The following is a 21,504-nucleotide window of genomic DNA, read 5'->3' on the forward strand; positions in this document are numbered from 1 at the left end:
CACTAATTTCTCATGCTAGCAAAGTTATGCTCAAAATCCTACAAGCTAGGCTCCAGCAATATGTGGACCGAGAACTTCCAGAAGTACAGGCAGGATTTCGAAGAGGCAGAGGAACTAGAGATCAAATTGCCAACATACGCTGGATCATGGAGAAAGCTAGGGAGTACCAGAAGAACGTCTACTTCTGCTTCATCGACTATGCTAAAGCCTTTGATTGTGTGGAGCACAACAAATTGTGGCAAGTTCTTAAAGAGATGGGAATACCAGAGCATCTTATTTGTCTCTTGAGAAATTTATATGCAGGTCAAGAAGCAACAGTGAGAACTGAACATGGAATCACTGACTGGTTCAAAATTGAGAAAGGAGTTCGGCAAGGCTGTATACTGTCACCTTGCCTATTTAACTTGTATGCAGAGCACATCATGAGAAATGCGGGATTAGAGGAGTCACAATTTGGGATCAAGATTGCAGGGAGAAATATCAACAACCTCAGATATGCAGATGATACCACTCTAATGGCAGAAAGTGAAGAGGAACTAAAGAGCCTGTTGATGCGGGTGAAGGAGGAGAGTGCAAAGGTTGGCTTGAAACTCAACATCAAGAAAACGAAGATCATGGCATCCGGCCCTCTCAATTCCTGGCAAATAGATGGGGAAGAAATGGAGATAGTGACAGATTTTATTTTCCTGGGCTCCAAGATCACTGCAGATGGGGACTGCAGCAAAGAAATTAAAAGACGCTTGCTCCTGGGGAGGAAAGCTATGGCAAATCTAGACAGCATCCTAAAAAGCAGAGACATCACCCTGCCAACAAAAGTGCGTTTAGTCAAGGCTATGGTCTTCCCAGTTGCAATGTATGGCTGCGAAAGCTGGACCATAAGGAAGGCCGAGCGTCAAAGAATTGAGGCTTTTGAACTCTGGTGCTGGAGAAGACTCTTGCGAGTCCCTTGGACTGCAAGGCGAACAAACCGGTCAGTCCTAGAGGAGATCAACCCTGACTGCTCTTTAGAAGGCCAGATCCTGAAGATGAAACTCAAATACTTTGGCCACCTCATGAGAAGGAAGGACTCCCTGGAGAAGAGCCTAATGCTGGGAGCGATCGAGGGCAAAAGAAGAAGGGGACGACAGAGAATGAGGTGGCTGGATGGAGTCACTGAAGCAGTCGGTGCAAACTTAAATGGACTCTGGGGAATGGTAGAGGACAGGAAGGCCTGGAGGATCATTGTCCATGGGGTCGCGATGGGTCGGACACGACTTCGCACCTAACAACAACAACAACAACAACCACCAATATCCCCTCTCCACCTGCTAGTAGGGGAAAGGGTAGTCGATTAGCCGCTCTTGCCAGGTTAGCTCATTAACTGCAGATGTGTCAATTGGATTTTAATGGATTTTATGGGGTTTTAGACTGCTGTAACCCGCCACAAGCCGCAAGGGAGTGGCAGGCAATAAATCGAACAATAATAATAATAATAATAATAATAATAATAATAATAATAATAATAATATCATGGTAACACATATATGTGTATCATACAGCCCTGGTTAATGCCAGGTAGGACGAGCTTCCAGAAGAGATCAAGGCCCTGTCGGAACTCCCTTGACTTCTGCAGGGGCTGCAAGACAGAGCTCTTTTACCAGGCCTATGGTTGAGGCCAGTTAACGCAAACACTCTAATGAAATCTCAGGCCTCCCTCCCACCCCCATTGCCCTCTGTTCCCTCCTGGATTGCTCCTTCGTTTTAATATCTGGTGGACTAGTGTGATGAATCACTATTAGCAAAGGCTGGTGCAACAGTGACTAACTGCAGTTTGCAAATTGTATCATGATAGCATGTTTGTATTGTGACTCATTTATTGGTTTTATTGTGTTTTAAATTGTGTAAACCCCCCTGAGTATCCTGAGAGGGGCTGTATATATATCCCTATATACATAAATATCAGGCATACTGTTGAGGTTGCAGAGACTGGCCGCAGTTCTCCGTTGAGGTCTTCCTGCGCTTGTCCCTGCATTCTGCACAAAGTTGCCCGGTGATAATGTATTCATTTTCAGTCGATAGGGCATGAGCCACAAGTACGCCATGGCAAAACCGAACATAGATTAAACAAGAGACACCATTTTTTTTATTATTTAAGGGAAGAATGAGAAAAGGGATGAGAGAAAGGAGGAAGATATTTTTATATTTTTTAAAAAAAGTTTGGAGTTAATGCAAGCCTTCCATCTTTAAAAGCAAGAGTATTGCTCTAATGATGCTTTTTCCAGAATTTTAAATAGAATCGGCAAGGTTTTTTGTAAGGGTTGTTAATTAACAGCAGCTTTGAATAGCAAAAACTCCTTGACAACTGTATGTGATAGGTCTTCAAATTATGAGGTTTTACAGAACTACACAGTTCTGCTGCACGCTCCATATTTATTAATTAAAACATGTTCAAATAAATTAAAATATGTGTGGGTGTGTATATTTAAAGATATATGTTTATACATAGTTAATGTATTCATTTTATAGCTTCGTTCTGTTGTACCTCAAAATAACCTTCCTTCCTTGAAGAAAATATCTGACCAGGCAAAATGAGTGAAAGTCTTTGGTGATGATGAATGTGCTCTTGAAAATATTTGTCATTTTCATCAACAGTGAACTTTCTTAAGTCATTTATGACCTGCTGTTTACTCACACATGTTAATTGCTAATTTTGTTGATAGTACTGTTTTGTATTCCTGATATGTCTTCTTCTTGAGACTTGTCTTTAGATCCCTGGATCTATGTCTGATGTGACATAATGAATAGAGTATTGGACTAGAACCTGGGTCAGCTGGGTTCAAATCCACGCTCTGTCCATCGATGCTGCCCAGGTGACATTGGACCTGTCATAAGAAGAAGAGAATAATGTGATAAGTTTCTTTGGGTCCCAAATATATGCTGGTATATAAATATATAAACAAATAACTGATGTTACTCAGGTATGGATGGGGTGCAGAACCCCTTGTATGTGACAAGGTTGGGGTGTCTTTAACAACAATAATAACATTTTGTTTATAGCCCACCCTTTCCCGAGGGCTCAGGGCAGATAACATCATATAGATATAGACATAAACAATAAAATATCCAGCATAATCATTATCATAACACTGAAAAATTTTCATACAAATATTCAGTGTTAAGATACCAACTCTGAAATCTGTTTTACTAAATGACTAGTGAATTAAAACATACTTAATACAATCACATCTTAAAAACCATTAAAAACAATCCCCCCCCAAAAAATACAACACATTGATTAAAATTAAATGTAGAGCTTAAAAAAAACATAAAAACAACCATTCGTGAAGTGGTGGCAACCAAGCATCACTTCAGTTTATAACTACTCTTACGAATCCTTGCCTCCTGATAGTGCTCAGAAGTCATAAAGCATCTGTACTTGCAGAGACCCATGAAATAAGCAGAAAGTAACAGGTATAAGATAATATTGAGAAAGGCAGTGACCCTACTGCCCTGGTCAGGCTGCAGAGGGGAAAGGCTGTTCAAGTCCCATCCACTGTTCCCTCATTGGGAATGAAGCTTGGAGGCAGGTAAGCTAAGGTGAAATTGTTTTGAATATTTTGTCTGCATCCCGCATCCCTTTGTCCCCGCAGATCGGCAGCAAACTGAACACTCACAATAGGTCAGGCTTAGCCAAGTTGAAAATCCTTTACAGCCAAATCATAGTGGCCTCTGGCGAAGTTAATTCACTCACTTTAGCAAGCCTAGGCAAGCAAAGAAAACCAGTGTTTTCTCAGATCCTTGTGTGCTGCACGCAGCTGGATGAAGAAGCTGCGTTCTGTGATTTTGTTATTCAGAACTCTAGCATATTGCTCACAGCACTTTGGTTGGTTGGCTGGCTGGCTGGCTGGCTGGTTAATTACCCACCACTTCCAGACTGGCTGGCTCATGCCAGATTACAAGTAAAAGATCCCCACAATAAAACATTAAAAAAAACCCAACCCTTAAGAACAACGACAGCAACAGCAATTTGTGGACTTCTTATGTATTTTTTAATAAGATGGGAACCAGCTTCCACACAACTTCCATGCCTGGTTGTGTGGAAATGTGTATTACTTTCCACAGTTCTTTAAAAACAACAATAACAACAAGCTGGCATTGTTGACTTGAACCACCTCAACAACAACAAAAAAACTCCTTCGGCAGCAGCTGGAAACAAAACTAAAATATTGAATGGTTGGAGGGGAAGCCTATCAAAGGTGAAAAAGTCCAGGGCAGAAACTTGTCCCTGTTGCTTAGCAGATTACCTATTTGCTTATAGAAATATCTCCTTGTCCATTCATGTCACCTTACCGAAATCACATTCAGTCAATGAAAATAATTGACTAAACACTCAAGAACAGTGTTAACACAGTCTGCCTCTCTCCTACCCCCAGTCATTCAGAAGAAAGAGCCGTGCAAGTACATGGATGTAGGCACCAATTCCTACATACTTTTTACTCATGTGGATGAACATACATGAATGTGTAAAGGAAGTGATGGTTATTTTCTAAAACTCTGTCAGCACTCAGATCCTTCCAGTGTGGGGTAGTGGTTAAGAGCAGTGACCTCTAATCTGGACAACTGTGTTCAATTCCCCAATCCTCCACCTGCAACCAGGTGGGTGACCTTGGGCCAGTCACAGTTCTCTCAGCCTAACCTACCTCACGGGGTGTATGTTGTAGGGAAAAGAAGGGTAGGGGATTGTGAACCCCTTTGAGACTCCTTTGAGTGGTGAAAAGTGGGGTATAAAAACTCATTCATTATTGCTGTCCAATGATGGCACTGAAAGGAAAGCTGCCCTCCCCCACCAAAAATTAAAAGGGAAAAAAGAAATCAACTCTTTGCTTATATGGACATAAAACAAAAAAATTCCAAAGTAAGTGTGGTGAAAGCTTGTTGTGATATAAATGATAGATTATTATTATTATTATTTCGATTTATTTCCCGCCACTCCCAGATGGCGAGTGGCGGGTTACAGTGTCTTAAAACCCCATTAAAACTCCCATTAAAAGACTTAAAATATCACAGCATGGCGGCACAATAATACCCCCCTTCCTAAAAAAAGGGGCGGGTGGAGGAGAAGGAGGTCAACGGTGTTCAAGAAGAAGCCCAGGGGAGAGCAGTCGATGTACCACAGCAGCCCCAGCCTCAACCATAGACCTGGCGGAAGAGCTCCATCTTGCAGGCCCTGCAGAACGTTGAAAGCTCCCACAGGGCACGCAGCTCTCCAGGGAGCTCATTCCACCAGGTGGGGGCCAGGACCGAAAAGGCCCTGGCCCTGGTCGAGGCTAGGCGTGCTTCCCTAGGGCCGGGAATGACCAGAAGATTCTCACTCGCAGAGCGCAGAGCTCTGCGGGGGGCATAGGGTGGTAGGCGGTCCCGCATGTATGTGGGTCCCAGCCCGCGTAAAGCCTTAAAGATTAGAACCAAAACCTTGAACCAGATCTGGACGGCAATTGGTAACCAGTGCAGCTGCCTCAACACAGGCTGGATGTGGGCCCTCCAAGGAGTGCTGGTGAGGACCCTAGCAGCTGCATTTTGCACTAGCTGGAGTTTCCGGATCAGGGACAAGGGTAGGCCCACGTAGAGCGAGTTACAGAAATCTAATCTGGAGGTGACCGTTGCATGGATCACAGTGGCCAGGTGTTCGGGGACAGGTAGGGCACTAGTAGCCGAGCTTGGCGAAGATGGAAAAATGCCTGGCTGGCTACTTTCCTGACCTGCGCCTCCATAATCAGGGAGGCATCAATGGTCACACCCAAGTTTCTGGCCTAGGACGTGATGGTAAGATGCGCCCCTGCCAGGGTGGGTAAATGCGCTTCCTATTCCCGCCCCCTACTTCCCAACCACAGGACCTCCGTCTTGGAGAGGTTGAGTTTCAGGCGACTCTTCTCGAACCATTCTGTCACCGCTTCCAAACATCTGGCGAAGAGTTAGAAGCAGGGGGTATGAAGAAGGCATCAACCTGAATGAACCTTCTAAATTAACCTAAAAGAACCACTTGTCTGCCTAGGCCCTCCGGAGAGCAGTCTGCTATTCAAACTCTAATAGGTTGGTAGTCTCTGGCCTGAAGGAAGTCTGCCTGGTCTTGACCAGGACCAGGGCCTTTTCAGATCTCAGGACCCTGACAGAGATGACTGTAATACAAAATGCAACTCTTCTGCCAGGCATTTGGTTGAGGCCAGGGTACTGACTTGGTACCATGTTGGGCCCCTCCTCAACACCTGGACACCTCCAGATTTAAAGTCCTCCATGACCATAGAAGATTCAGAAAATCATTATTGGCATAAAAACGTAAATTGATAATGAATAACATTAAGAAACAAGGGCATCTAGGGAAACAGTAATAAATCCTTTATTTTACCCCAAAAGTCTCTACCAGTGGGAGATTGATGGTACAACTCAGATTCCTAGAAAGATGATCCTAGTATCACAGATGTCTTATTTGAAGCTAATGGAAGAATGTTTGCCCCCTATTATTATTAATCGTATGGCGTGTCTATAGTGTAGCCAGGAGACCCCTTAATTGCCTGGTAGGCAGGCAAGAGATGTTCAGAAGTGGTTTGCCATTGCCTGCCTCCTCGTCATGACCTTAGTTTTCCTTGGGGGTCTCCCATTCAAATACTAACCAAGGCTGACCCTGCTTAGCTTTCGAGACTAGCCATGAACCTTTTATCACATAAATCTATAACTGCAACATTAGTGTCTGGGAACTCAGACCTATTTGAGTATGCCTAGGGGCATTTTAGCTATTTTTTTAACAGCAGGTTTCCATGCCACTTCAGAAATTAAATGTGAAAGCCACAAGGTTTTCAGGGTACAAGAAGCCTTTTAAAACCATTTCACCCTGGAAAAGTCCCTGAAATTTTTCAGACTTCAAGGAGCCCCAGAAGTGATGTCAACTGGCACACCTCCCTGCCGTGCTCCCTGGAAGGGACATGTCAATCCAAGTGACCTCAGCACCCACATTAACAGGCTGGCTCAAAGACTAAGGGGGTGAGAGATAGGTGGTGCTTAAGGCAAGAGTAGGCACGCACAGGCTGTGCCATCTCCCAGGTGCAGAAACCATGAAATACCTCACTCCTCCTTGGAGGGGGTGGGAAGGGGAGCAATGGAAGAGGCCAGTTCTGTAGCTTGTGGCTGAGTCCATTAAGGCAGGAGGGGAAAGGCTATGGACTCGCCCTGCAGGTCTCACAGACCTTTGGTGTTCTGCGGACCCCTGCTTGGGAATCCCTGCTATAAGCTTTCAAACTGTTTTTATGCATGGGCCATAATGCCTGCGCTGACGGTGGCAGCGCTTCGGGGAGTATCCCCAATAACACTCGCCGCCACCGCCAGCTCGGGCACGTCACGGCCCAAGGCTACGGAAGGCCCGCGTTAAGCAAATGCGTATTGTTTCGTTGACTGACAAACCCAGTCTATGGCACTGCGCTGCCCTAGCAGTCACAGCGATAGCAATTCTAAGCACTTAACTATTGCAACAAGTCTTTTGAATTGGGTCATAAATCTTCCTTCCTACAGTCATGGCCAATCCAGAATGGCCCATGGCCACTTTGCTGGACAAATGTTGCTTTTGTTTTTATTTATCTCCTCAATTTATATATACCACCATTCTGCCACCACACATTCAGGGTGGTTTACAATTCAAAGTGACTTGCCTAATGGACATGACACAAAAGGGGAACGAAAACAGTAGGAAATAAAAGCAAGCAATTTATACATCATTTATACCAGGGTTAGATCCTGACTAGATAGAATATCCATTGCCAATGTGAATCACGGAAGGGAGCAACCCGATGGCAGCGAGTCCATGATAGGCCAGTGGAAGATGTAATGCTGTGTCTACTAGATTTATTTAATTGTATGGTCATAGACCAGAGCCTCTTGTGGTGCAGAGTGGTAAGGCAGCAGATATGCAGTCTGAAAGCTCTGCCCATGAGGCTGGGAGTTCGATCCCAGCAGCCGGCTCAAGGTTGACTCAGCCTTCCATCCTTCCGAGGTCGGTAAAATGAGTACCCAGCTTGCGGTAATGACTGGGGAAGGAAATGGCAAACCACCCCATATTGAGTCTGCCATGAAAACGCTGGCGGGCATCACCCCAAGGGTCAGACATGACCCGGTGCTTGTACAGAGGATACCTTTAGCTTTATCTTTATTATATATTATAACATAACACTGCTGTGAAAGACTGCAAAATTGTTTTTTTTTAAACTTAGAAACAGCGTTGTAACGTGATCACCCCCTTTTTTAAAAGCAGATTTTTCAGAATAGAGTCGAAATGGCAGGCGTGGAGAAAAACCCGATTGCACACATTCCTGCCTTGGGCAGCCCCAAATTAGACACTGTCACACCCCACGTAAAAATTAAATCCGGTTTTTGGGGATTCCTTTGCTACCAGACAAATGAAGGGGCAATTTGGGACTGTGCCTAAGGAAGCAAATTGTAGTGTGGAAACAGACAAAAAATTCAACCCTTTAAAAGTCTGAAGGATATTGCTAGTGCAGAAACAGTCTCTGAAAGAACAGGAACTGAATGCATTTGGTCTCAGGCTGGCTGATTCTCATGTGATGACATGGAGACAGTAGAATGTCTGGAGGGGGGATTCTATGGCACTGTACTATGCTGAAGTCCCTCCCCAAACGCCACCCTCCCTCAGCTCCACCCCCAAAATCCCCAGGGAGTTGCCAACCCAGAGCTAGCAACCCTACCTCTGATAAAGCCAAGAGTATCGAGAAATGTATCTGTTTTATCCAGGAATTTAAATATGACTAATTAAACAAGATTATACAGAACTTCTGGTCAATTAATCAGTGTTGGAATACAAAACAAGCACATTGACATATGGAAGAGCAAAAGGTATTATAATTAGCAATGACTTCATACTCTAATATGTTTGACTCAGATATTTGGGTCCCCCCCCCTTTGGTTTTTCTGTCTTCCTTTTACTTGTTTTCTAATAGAAGTTACCGGAATGCAGTGCTTTAGCATTTCAGGTTCAGTGATTGTAAGTAATTAGTCCTCTCACTCTTTTTTTTTTCCTGGAAGTGCTTTTATGCTGTTGATACAAATCAAAACAAAACAAAATGGTAGCCAAATTCACTAGGCATTAAAGGGGGGGGGGGGAACTGCCCTGGTTTAATTACCAAATGTCCAGCCACAGTGATCAAAATCTAGGGAACACAGGTTGGTTGTTCCCAATGGGGAATTGTCCTTTGGTTAAAAAAGAAAGTAATTCTGTTGAAATTAAATTTACTCAACTCAAAATCAAAATCTGCTTTTTTCCTGGAACTGCAGAATGGAGAGGTTCATGGTGTTAAATAAATAAAACACCACTGGAGCTGGAACAGTAGCTCTTGAATCACTTCTGTGCCCTCAATATGATGAGCTGTGGGTTATTAATTGTAACAAACTGGCACCTGAAAGTATTTTATATTCAAACTTTGCTTGAGGTCAGCCTAAGTAAACACCCAATTAAGGGCTTATTATTCTATGCTCCAGCTCCTGTTCCATTCCCCTGTTTTGTGGCCTGTTACCAAAGCGTTTGTTCACTCTGAAGATTATCTTGGCTAGGAACAAACAGAGTAACATAGCTTTGTACCAACTAGTACGTAAAAGTTTGTCAGCACTTAGATCGTGCAGAATTCTGCCAGGTAAAAAAATGAATTGCTGGAGGGGAAAAAAATGAATACCTACAGCTGAACAAATTGCCTCCCTCTAGAAATCCCATAATTATGACCTCTTACATTTTGAAATCTCTGAATATGCATTGGTTTTCTACTGAAACGCTTTCCAGTGCTTAAAAACTAGGAGGCAGAATTGTATTGGTTAGATCAGGCTTTCTCAAACATGGTTTTCTGAAACCCTGGGGTTTCGTGATGGCCTTCGAAAGGTTTCCTGAATGGTTAATGTTTTATATATTTATTAACTTTGTTAAACATTTATCGGGTGATATGACCGTATATGGTCATGTCAACCCATTTCCCCCCCCCCCAAAAAAAGGCCAGTGATGGGCCTGGAGGGGGTGGAAAGGAGTGGGGGCCAGGATGGGCATAGAATTATAGTATAATAGAGTTGTATGGGGCCTCATGGGTCATCTAGTCCAACCCCCTGCACTATGCAGGACACTCACAACCCTATCACTCATCCAATGTAACCTGCCACCTCCTTGAACCTTCACAGAATCAGCCTCTCCATCAGATGGCTATCCAGCCTCTGCTTAAAAATTTCCAAAGATGGAGAACCCACCACCTCCTGAGGAAGCCTGTTCCACTGAGAAACCGCTCTGTCAGGAACTTCTTCCTGATGTTTAGACAGTATTTCTTTTGAATTAATTTCATCCCATTGGTTCTGGTCCATCCTTCCGGGGCAAGAGAAAACAACTCTGCTCCATCCTCTATATGGCAGCCTTTTAAATATTTGAAGATGGCTATCAATTCCTCTCTCAGTTGTCTCCTCTCCAGGCTAAACAGAACAAGTTCTCCCAACCTTTCCTCATATGTCTTGGTCTCCAAACCCCTCACCATCTTTGTTGCCCTTCTCTGGACACGCTCCAGTTTGTCTACATCCGTGTTCAACTGGGGTGCCCAAAACTGAACACAGTACTCCAAGTGAGGCCGAACCAGAGCAGAGTAAAGCGGTACCATCACCTCCCATGATCTGGACACAATACTCCATTTGATACAGCCCAAAATCCCATTTGCCTTTTTAGCCACCGAGTCACATTTTTTACTCATGTTCAGTGTATATTCTACTAAGACTCCTAGATCCTTTTCGCACATGCTACTGCCAAGACAAGTCTCCTCCATCCTATATTGGTGTGTTTGGTTTTTCCTACCTAATTGCAGAACTTTACACTTGTCCCTATTGAACTTCATTTTATTCAGTTTAGCCCACTTCTCGAGTCTATCAACAGGCATGTACAAAGCCCTGGTTCCCAACCATATTCTATACAATCATGCCACTGGTGTTTCTCCTTTGTACTGGAGAATTATAATTTGCAGGTAAAAGAGTTTTTACCTACATTCTCTAACATGAAGAAGCTCTGTTGATTCAGAGCCAGCTAGCTGAAGCAGAAGTTCCGCTGGAAGCTCTTATTAAATGAGTATTATGAAGGGCTGATCAAAAAACTTATTTCACTCTTAAATTAGTTAACTTCCTAATACATATTTGGAATAAGGGTTACTGATGCATGATGCTTCTTTTTATTTGGCTCTCTTGATAGCTGTTTTCTCAAAGATCGCATGAATCATCCCCCCCGTTTGTTTGCCTTCACCTTTTTTATTATTGTTTCTTGTTGTTCCGTTCCCTTCAATTATTAAAATGGCCACATTGAACAGAAGGTTAGGATTACACCATGGTTCACATTTGTCTGCTCTTATTAAAACAAATAGACCCTGTCGTTATATAATTTAAAAGCATTTGAGTCATGGCTCTACTGTGCTTTGGTCAACATTGGGACGGAGAGCTTGTGTGCATTTGAGCATACGTGGACAGCTGTTCACTGAAAAAACAGGAGATCCCCATTAGATTGCAGGAAATAACTTGGGTGAAAATAACTTAGTTGCTGTTTTTCAACAAAAGTCTCTTCCTAGCAGAAAAGGTACTTGATTACATCTTTTAAATGATGAGAGCAGTCAAAGAAAAATGGCACCTGTCTGTTTTACTCACGCCACGTTGGCCCAGTGGGTTAAGAGCAAGTGACAACAGATTTTACACAAAGTGTAAAGGAGTGAAGGAGGCAAACCATACATGCAAATGGTTGCTGCCTATTCAACTTCTCCTGCCTGAACTAACAGCCAGAACGATGTGCATGGAGCCCCAGTTACAGATTCTGATCAGCTGTTTGGGACATCTCCCCAGCCCAACCAATTTTTTACCATTGAGAAACCCTGAAACATTCTTCAGGAAACCCCAGAAGTGGCATAATCGTGCAGAATATGGTTGGGAAGCATCACTGTGTACCCGCCCTCCTGGGGCCCCTCCCCACCCCTTCCAGGCCCATCATTGGCCATTTGGGGGGAAGGGACAGGTTGATAGGACCTTATTTGGTCGTCACCCAATAAATGTTTAAGAACTTTACAAAATGTATAAAAAATGAATTAACTCCCACCCACTTAGGAAACCCTTCCAGGACTGTCAAAACCCCCCAGGGTTTCATGAAACCCACTCTGAGAAAGCCTGCCCCAGACTCTGCAATCCATGCCAAATAATATATTTTAAAATATTAGGGATTGTGTAATGATTTTTTGTAGTCCTGTATACTAACTGGGAGAGCCTCTTGTGGCGCAGAGTGGTAAGGCAGCAGTCATGCAGTCTGAAAGCTCTGCCCATGAGGCTGGGAGTTCGATCCCAGCAGCCGGCTCAGGGTTGACTCAGCCTTCCATCCTTCCGAGGTCGGTAAAATGAGTACCCAGCTTGCTGGGGGTAAACGGTAATGACTGGGGAAGGCACTGGCAAACCACCCTGTATTGAGTCTGCCATGAAAACGTTACAAGGCATCACCCCAAGGGTCAGACATGACTCGGTGCTTGCACAGGGGATACCTTTACCTTTATACTAACTGGGAAATATGGGGAAAGGGAGGGGGGTATGTATTTTACAGAAACAAATTGTTTGGGAGTAACTTGTGTCATTTGATTCACTTATGTTGGACAAGCTATGTCAAATTCCACATTTCAGTACCGCAACATATATGGCAGATAACTTTTCCACACAACACCTAAAGGCCAGTCCAGTATTCGTCTGGTAGTAGGGCTAATCTGTGCTTCCAGATGACTTCAGGCTGGCCTGGCCCTAGCCTTAATTGGGCCCTCTGTAGCCCCATGGCAAGAGAACACAGATATATCCACATTCCCCTTTTTGCCCTGGCCAGCAGCAGTACCTATCTTTGGGCAGGCCTGTGTGGAAGGGGGAGAGTTGGGCCTTCCAGGCATGGCACCTTCCCCACCTACAGTGTCCTGTCAGCTTCATGGCAGCATGGAGCCAACATGGCAGCATGGAGCCAAATCCTCACCTGTTCCTTGCAACTGTGGATGCCAGGAATTAAATCTGAGACCTTCTGCATCCAAAGTAGATTCTCTTCCACCGAGCCTCCCCAGTCATTCATTGTTTACCAGAATATTACAATAGCAAGCATTTCATTACTTTGGGCATGAAACTGTTACTTGTACATCCTAGTCATAGGCTGTCTCTCAGTGGTGCCTTCCTTTAATTCCCATGCTGGACAAAGCCCAAAATAGTTGTCTGCAAAATATATTGTCTCCTCCTATAGATTGAGAAGGTTTTGTCCTGAAAAAGGTACTATTTTAATAGCCCTTTTAAAAGGACAGGGAGATCCAGCACAGGTAAATAAAATCTAATGTACTGACTGCAGGCTAACTTTAGCATTTAGGGGTAGGAATTATAGCAAATACTCATTCACACTCTAGATAGGCAAAATGTTGTTAAATACTACAGAGTACTTCTCCAACAGCAATTTCTGGACAGCTTTAGTGTTGTACACAATGGCAGTACTTATCCTGTGCATGTGGGAGAAGCATATCTTGCTGAAACCAGAGGTTAGCCAACAGGCCTTATGTTTTGAAACAAGGAATGTCTTGTGCCTTCATTTTTTTATATTCCAACCTTGATACGGGTGGGTTCGATTGTTGGTGTTTTTTTTTTTTAAGTTGTCTTTTTTCTTCTAAATTTACATATACTTAGGAAGCACTATTATTTGTAGAAGTCAGGCAGTTTGGCTTCACACTCTTCACTCTGACTTCGCTTCTAGCATAGAATGAGGGAAGAGCAGAATTAGCACACAATATCCCTTGCAGCTGTTAATAACTGCATGGGCTTTCCAGGTGTTGAGGGGGGCAGGGGGGCACCCCCATGACTGTTTTCTGGTCAAAAAGTTCAGTTCAGCCCCACGTACCTCCCCACAAAGAGCTGCTTGTTGGAACATCAGCTTTGTTAATTTCTTTTTTACTGAGGTCTGTGCGTCCATGTGAGTCACAATTCCCCATAAAACTAAGGTTATAAAACAAAGGATATATGTGTGTGAATGCCTAATGCAGAGATTCCCAACCAGGGTTCTGGAGAACCCCGGGGTTATGCGAGAGCCTCCCAGCGATTATTCAGATGACAGCTGACATCATTAGACATCACTGGAGCTCAAGTTCTCTGTTGTTCTAGAGGCCTAGTCCCTTTGAAAACAGAAAATGATCCATTGATTGGCTGGCTCCCATATATTACTTCTGCACCCACTTTTCTAAATATTTCAATATGAGAAGTTTCAGTCCAGTGTCAGCCCAAAGGTCCACAAGGTTGAACTCAACAGCAGGAACTGGGAGACTGGGTATGTCCTAGTCAAACCTCTTCCATGTCTTTCGGTTAACATATATTTGTATGCTTATTTGGGGCAATTCACAGACCTTGATTACTGTCTTAACCCATTCTCAGCTATTATCTCTTATGCATCTTCACTCTAGCTAGCCCCTCCTGGCAATTAACCCCCCCCCCCGCTGCCACTGCACTGTCTCTCTACCTATATGTAATGATTGAGGATATTCTGACAAAGGATGCCTGCACACGAAAACTGATACAATGAGTAAAACTTGGTTGATCTTAAAGTAAGGTGACCAGGCATCCAGCTAATGGCGGGACGCTCACGCCTTTGGAGCAAAAGTCCCGTGTCTCACCTGAGTGTTTCAAAGTCCCGCTTCCTCACTGCCACCCCCGCTGCTTGGGCCAAGCTCCTTCCTAAGGAGCCTTCTGCGTGCACAGCAGATGGTCTACCCCACAGCCTCGCCCAATCCCCAGGACCCCAGCCAGAAAAATGCTCCCCAAAGACAAATAGCGGCCCCGTTTGCCCTTCCCGCTCTACTCCACTCACTCTGAAAATTAGCGCCACCATTCTACTCAGCGCTCCTTCCCCCAAGAGTAGTCTCTATGGTTTAGAGCGTCTCCGCAGCGATGCACCATCCTTACGCATGCGTACCGCTTCCTTGGACAGGGTTTGTTTGTTTTTTGCTCGGGCCAGCAGCGGCAGCCCAGAAGGGGCGTGGGGGGAGGGGTCGTGGCGGCAGCCTTCATTCTCAGCATTGGAAAAAGTCGATGGGAGGTGCGAGAGAACGCAAGTATGGTGGCCAGGGCAAGTTGGTGGGAGAGAGCCAGGTGGCGGTGCCACCTCCTCGCAGGCCCCATGTGGAGATCCACGCTGAGCAAGGGGGGTGACGGTGAGCCCAGTTGGAGGGAGCGAAGGAGGGGGGACCACCGCTGCCGTCACAGCCTTACCTCCCTTCAGCTCTAGTCACCTTACCTTAAAGGTGCCATTGGACTCAAACTTTGTTCTCCTGCTTGCAGTCAGCATGGCTACCCACCTGAATCAATGTACCAGAACATACAAGAATAGCCTTCCTCTGCCATACTAATGTTGTTTATGCTTTTTAATTGAATTATTTTATATTTTTTAACTATACTTCCATTGCTGAAATGTTTTATTTTTGTGTGTGTGTTCCTGGTTTTGTGGACCGTGATCGGGTGGAAGGCAGCATAAAAATATTTTAAACAATGATAATAGTAACTCAAATTACCACCAGTGTCCGGTCTGTCTTCTCTGTTGCTTTGATATCAGCATCTTCAGGCTTTGTTTGGTTTTTCTTAGGTTTCATATTACAAAAACTTTGCAAACCTGTTGCAGGATTTTATATTGTTAAATGTCATTATTTGAAAGAAGGTCTATCCATCTATATACCCTGAAGAGTGTTCCGCACCATAAATCCCAACCAGTTGGTGATCCCTGGCCCCAAGGAGGCCACATCTGACCTCAACCAGGGCTAGGACAATTTTTGTCCTGGCCCGTGCCTGGTGGAATGAGCTCCCAGAACACTTCCAGGCCCTGCTAGAACTAATGCAATTCCACAGGGCCTGCAGGACAGAGCACTTCTGCCAGGTTTTTGGTTGGGACCAATGACATGGCAACATCTATCGGGCCTCAACCATGCATCATTTACCACTACCACCTAATACTTGTCATATATCATTATGATAAGAAACTATATTCTGGTTTTGTGGAGTATATAGGAAACACCTTTAGGAGTTGTTCTTTGCTGGCTTATTTATTCCGTCACCAATTAATAATACTTTAAACTGTTTTAGTCTATTTTAATCAAATTTTATTGATTGTATTCTATGTTTGGTTGTATAGCTACCTGAATCAGCCTTGCTAGGAAGGAGGTATAAAAGTCGAATGAATGAATGAATGAATGAATGAATGAATGAATGAATGAATGAATGAATGAATGAATGAATGAATGAAAACAAAGTGATGGATATGAGTATGCATACACATCCTGACCTGGACAGGCCAGGCTAGCCCAATATTATCAGATCTTGAAAGATGGGAGACTTCCAAGGAATACCTGGGTCATGGCACACAGGCAGGCAATGGTAGACCATCTCTGATATCTCTTGCCTTGCAAACCGCCATGGGGATCACCAGAAGTCAGCTGTGACTTGACACTTTCCATCACATACACACTCACCCGCTCTCCCCTATCTTCATAGGATAGGCTAAATTCTACATTAATTCGCAGACACGTTTCAAAACTCTTCCTTTTTTCTCTCCATTTTTAGATGGAAGACTTTATTTGAAAACTACTGTCATGTACTGAACTCAACCTGCTGAAGGAACACGTGCTACGGTAAAGAACTCTGCAGTACGGCATTCACTGTTCACCAAGTTCTGCAAAAAATAAATAAATAAATAAAACACCCACCGAGGTGCTTTCCAGGCAAGGAAGCCACTTCACATATCCGTGTGCTCTTGCAGAGGTTTTAAGCGTTCTGCCGAGAGCATTGTCCTTGAGTTTTCTGGGGCTTTTCCCTGCAATGCAGAGAGCACTCCTACCACTTATGTAGCACTCTTCTCGACAGCCAGCTCACTGCAACTTTGCCGTCGGACACCGCCTTGTACAGACCGGCCAGAGCAAGACTTTGCATTCCCTTTTCAGTGGAATGAAGACTGGGTCCTCCTCTGATAATCTGAGCACATGAAGCAAATCTTCCATAGTGGCCACTTCGACACCGAAAGACTTTCCGTGCCATACCGTAAACCAGCAAGCTAGTGCAGAAGTGAACTTTTCTCCAAAACGGGCATCCGAAGATTCTTACCCACACAAAATGGAAGAAGAGGAAACCAATCAAAAGTGACACACGTTTTATTTCCAATTCTAGGATGGGGGTCTTGTTTCCCTTATAGACATGTTTTATCCACCCCACCCCCCTTCCCCATACGTTTGCAAGAGACCAACACATTGTTACAGAAGCCTGAGAACAGTTTTATCTTGGGGAAAGAGCCGAATGTAAATTTTACTATTCACAACAGTCTGGTTTGCTTAAATTAAAAGTTTTTAAAAATGGTTTGTAAGTTCTCATTCGAGTGGTTTGGGAGGAGGAATGATAACCCGGTGTCCCTTCATACGGAAACTGTTGGTCAGACCATGTACAGTATATAACCACCAACCACACAAGAAGGTATTATGTATGCAGTAGATTACTAGATTTTAGGAAAAAATGATAATTTTAGAGAATACGTTTTGTCACCCTGTTGGTCCAAACGACACCTTTCTAGTTTTAACGCATGCAGGCATGTAAATATTCGTCCTGAAGTCACAGTATTAATGAACAAGATCTTATGTCTCCGGGGACGACAGCCACACGTATTTGTATATTGGTCAGTGCCGTGAACGAGCACTTTTACAGTGGTTTGTGGCTCAAGAGCAGGTCGACCCCACCAGAAATATTTTTATATGTTAATGTCATATGACGTCAATGTTGCTGGGGGGAGGGGGAAGATACCCAGACACTCAACAGACACTCGATGTATCAGTCCAACACCACGTAGAGCTAAGTGATAAACTTCAAGTCATTTTGTCCTTCCTCTTCACCCTTGTCTTGGGCAAGGACAAGTTGCGTGTTATTTTTACCGTCTTTGTAAACTCTATGATGTACGTCCTCCAACTGTGTGTTCATAACTGGAAGTAAGCTACAACAGAGCGCTTATTACATATCAAGGGATCTTTTTTGCTCGGAATACTTCTCCAGGTTATCCCTTTAAAGACGGCCCTGAAAGTGAGGTTCATTGTTGGTGATAATGCGTTCTTCGTTTTTTAACTCTTTCACTCTTTACACATGTAATGATCAGGAACGAAGCATGCCTCAAATTCCTCAGCAGAAAATAGCTTCTTTTGCTTGTCTGTTTCCACCATAAAGTAAGGGCCACGTGACATGTTGCATTTTACATGAATTCTCTGCCTGGACTCACAGCCATGTGATAGTTGTGAGTTCCCAGTGACAACTCCATTTAGAAATGCTGCAGGGACACCATTTGAATCAGTACTACGGCAGTGGAGAAAGGGCAGGTTCATGCAAAATGTAATGGGTTGTTTGACCTTTAGCCTTCTATAAGATCCGAATCACCCAGTTCCCATTAGCTGGTTTTGATCACAACAGTGGGATCTTCAGCTTTGTGTGGCTCACATGTGGCCTATCGTTCCTTCATATCTACACATGCAGTAAAAAATTTCGCCCCATAAAATTCCGAAGGAAAAATCAAGAACTATCTTGTCATTAACATATCGTTTCACAATATTTTTGTAGTCAGCTTTGGTTTCTTCTTCAATAACCTTACTACCATTTCAGATCATCTCTATTCCATTTCCCCCCCCCCTCTTAAATGTGGTCTCTAAAAGGTTAATGCCGATGAACCTAGATGGACATTGTGGCAATCTTCAGAATCGAAGAGGTGAGAGTTCAGAAACACAAAACAAACAAACAAAAACTATATGTGAAATCTGTAATAGTGTCTCATCTCTTTTGTTCCCTGCAGTCACCTGTAAGTAGTTTTAACTGTTTCTTACCATGTATACTTTCCAGACTGTTCGGTATGCATCATTGTTTGGTACAAACGTAAATGGAAATGTTGAGAATTCTGAGGAAAAGAAGTATATCTTATTAAAACAAGTGTAAATATTACAGTTCATGAAATGCTACCGTATGACGAATTTGGGGTTTTTTTGCCCCTCTTTAGTTAATCAAAGAATCCCCTCTCCCTTTTGCCTAGATTATGAAGAAACGTTGTGTTCATTGTTATTGTTTATATGCTTTGGGGGGTAATCTTAAAGATATTAATGTCTAGTTGTTCTATATTATAACCACCTTTGCGCTCTATGCAAGCCCTTGGAACGGAACATTTTCATCTTCATGTAGGACCTATGAAAATTGTCTATTTTTATCTATATATTTAAAGTTTTCTAAAAATGAGAAAAAAGGTTATTATGAATTTTGTTGTACAAAATCTGTACAAAAAAAAATCTGTTTTTACATCATAATGCAAGAATTGGAAAATTTTTCTATGGTAGCCTAGTTCTTTGAGCCTGGTTTCAATGTGAGAACCACGTTTCCTGGTATTGTATTTAATTTTCTTTCTTTTCTTTTCCCCCCCTCCTTTTCAACGATCTGCTAATAAAACTGTCTGAAATCTGCCTGTGACTTTATTTACAGTTCATCTTTATTAAATTTTGTGAAATGTGTAACATCGGAGGAATATTTACTTTCTAATGGGAGGCGTCTTAAAACATCGTAAGTCAGCTCTTTACACTGCAAAGAGAACAATGCTGAATGATTTTATTTAACATGCAACTGCTTCTACCTCTAATATGAATTACTGTGGTAAAAAAAACCCCACATCATAAAAGCACACTCTGTGGTTATTGTTTAACAAGCAGATTTTCCATATTTTGTTTCTTGCCAGCTAAGCAAACTGCGCCCATCTGCATGATTTATTTATGTACATTTCTCAGTTTATGAAGCTGTTATTTGTACCTTTTTCCCCCTTTATATTTTGATATTCCCAGGATTCTTATTTTACAAAGCTTTGTGCTGAATAATGTAAAGTGGACACATTGATGGAACAAAACATGTTATTTCCATAACTACAAGAGTGTGGAGGATTTCTTGCGCTAACCCACTTTCTTGCGTTCGCGCTTTCTCTCACAATTTGTCAACACCCACAGTACCAAGTTCAGCAAGGTACTTAGAAACTTCAAGAAAATGTTAATGCTTTTACTCCCATAAACAAAAATCATTGCAATCATCGAAGAGAGCACTCTAAAATAACACATTGTTGCAAGCTGAACACATCTGTCGTTCCTCAGACACAGCATGTGCTATAGTTAACAGGCCTGAGACTACAAACAGAAGAGCAGAACACATACCTGTGACAACAGATTGCATGTGAGGCCGTATGTAATAAAAGGACTGATTACGGAGAGAGATGGAAGTTTCTGGCTTGCATTGGTGAAAGATGCAAGTTTCGGAATTGTATTGAGCTGGTGTTGAAAGCTGAAGCAAACATTGCACTTCAGCAGCCTAAATCTAGCTGCTAACATCCTGGACTATGTGAAAATTGTCCGCACAGAAACTGCCAAACAGCTACTCAACTAATACAGTATCTCTTCCATTGGCATGCTCCGTCCATGGGACACTATAGCAGCCTTTCTCAGTTTTGTTATAATTGAGAAACCCCTGAAACATTCTTCAGGCTTTGAGAAACCCCAGAAGTGGTGTGATTGTACAGAAGATGATTGGGAAGCATAGCTGCCTATATACCCATCTGGGACCCTTCCAGTTCTCACCCCTCCAGGTCCATCATTCGCCATTTTCAGAGGGGTGGGTAGATAGATCAGCATAACACCTGATAAACATTTAACACATTTTAAAAATAAATTAAAAATTCCCACCCATATACTGTAATTTTAGCATGGTGGCTTTAAATGAAGGCAACATTCTCCCATCTCTTTGTCCAGCATTCTATGAGCAAATGAGTGGAAGTGTTGGGTAGAGAATTTAAATGCCTGGGTTAATCCCATGTGCAACCACTGCTGGATTCACAGGACTACCTGGAAAAGGTTCATATGTGGAGTCCAAGAGCTGAGGGCGAATGAAGCAGAGCCACAACAGAGACAACTGTACATTAAGAAAGAGCTAATTGACGCAATGCCCTCTGAGGCACCAGATCGATGTCAGAATAGAGTACTGGGTTAACAGGCAAGGCTTTTCCTACTAGTAGTAGATACTGATTGTATATGGCCAAAAGACTTTACAAAACATAGTTAAAACAACAAAATACAAACATTGAGCTGTAGTTCTCCAGTTAATATGTAAAAATGGAATAAAACAATGTACCACAATAAGATATACAGAATTGATATATCAAGATTGGGGCTCTCTTGATAGTACTTTAGCTCAAATCGTCCTGGCGGGCAGAGCAAAAAACTCCAGCCTATGTGAAACATAGGAATCAGTGTCTAATAACAGATACCTTTGTCAGAATTGGAAGTAAGATGCGAATTGGGTATTATCTTGGCTAGGAATTTGTCCCTAAGGTCTGAATGTAAGTGAGAAAGCCAAGACATAATAAGGAAGATATTCCAGAGCTAAATTCCC

General features: G+C 43.1%; 1 protein-coding gene across 5 annotated transcripts in view; it reads left to right on the forward strand.

Moving 5' to 3' along the window:
• DACH1 (dachshund family transcription factor 1) overlaps positions 1–19,541 on the forward strand; it is a 457,015-nt gene extending 437,474 nt beyond the window's left edge. For all 5 annotated transcript variants that reach the window (XM_077344000.1, XM_077344002.1, XM_077344004.1 and 2 more), the window contains one exon: positions 16,633–19,541. Coding sequence is in view for 1 of the 5 variants with exons in the window: in XM_077344002.1 (XP_077200117.1) it covers positions 16,633–16,670 (38 nt within the window). In the remaining 4 variants the exon portion in view is untranslated. The remainder of the gene's footprint in view (positions 1–16,632) is intronic.
• The last annotated feature ends 1,963 nt before the right edge of the window (positions 19,542–21,504 follow it).

Source organism: Paroedura picta, chromosome 6 (assembly GCF_049243985.1).
Source record: "Paroedura picta isolate Pp20150507F chromosome 6, Ppicta_v3.0, whole genome shotgun sequence".
NCBI classification, from domain to species: domain Eukaryota; kingdom Metazoa; phylum Chordata; class Lepidosauria; order Squamata; family Gekkonidae; genus Paroedura; species Paroedura picta.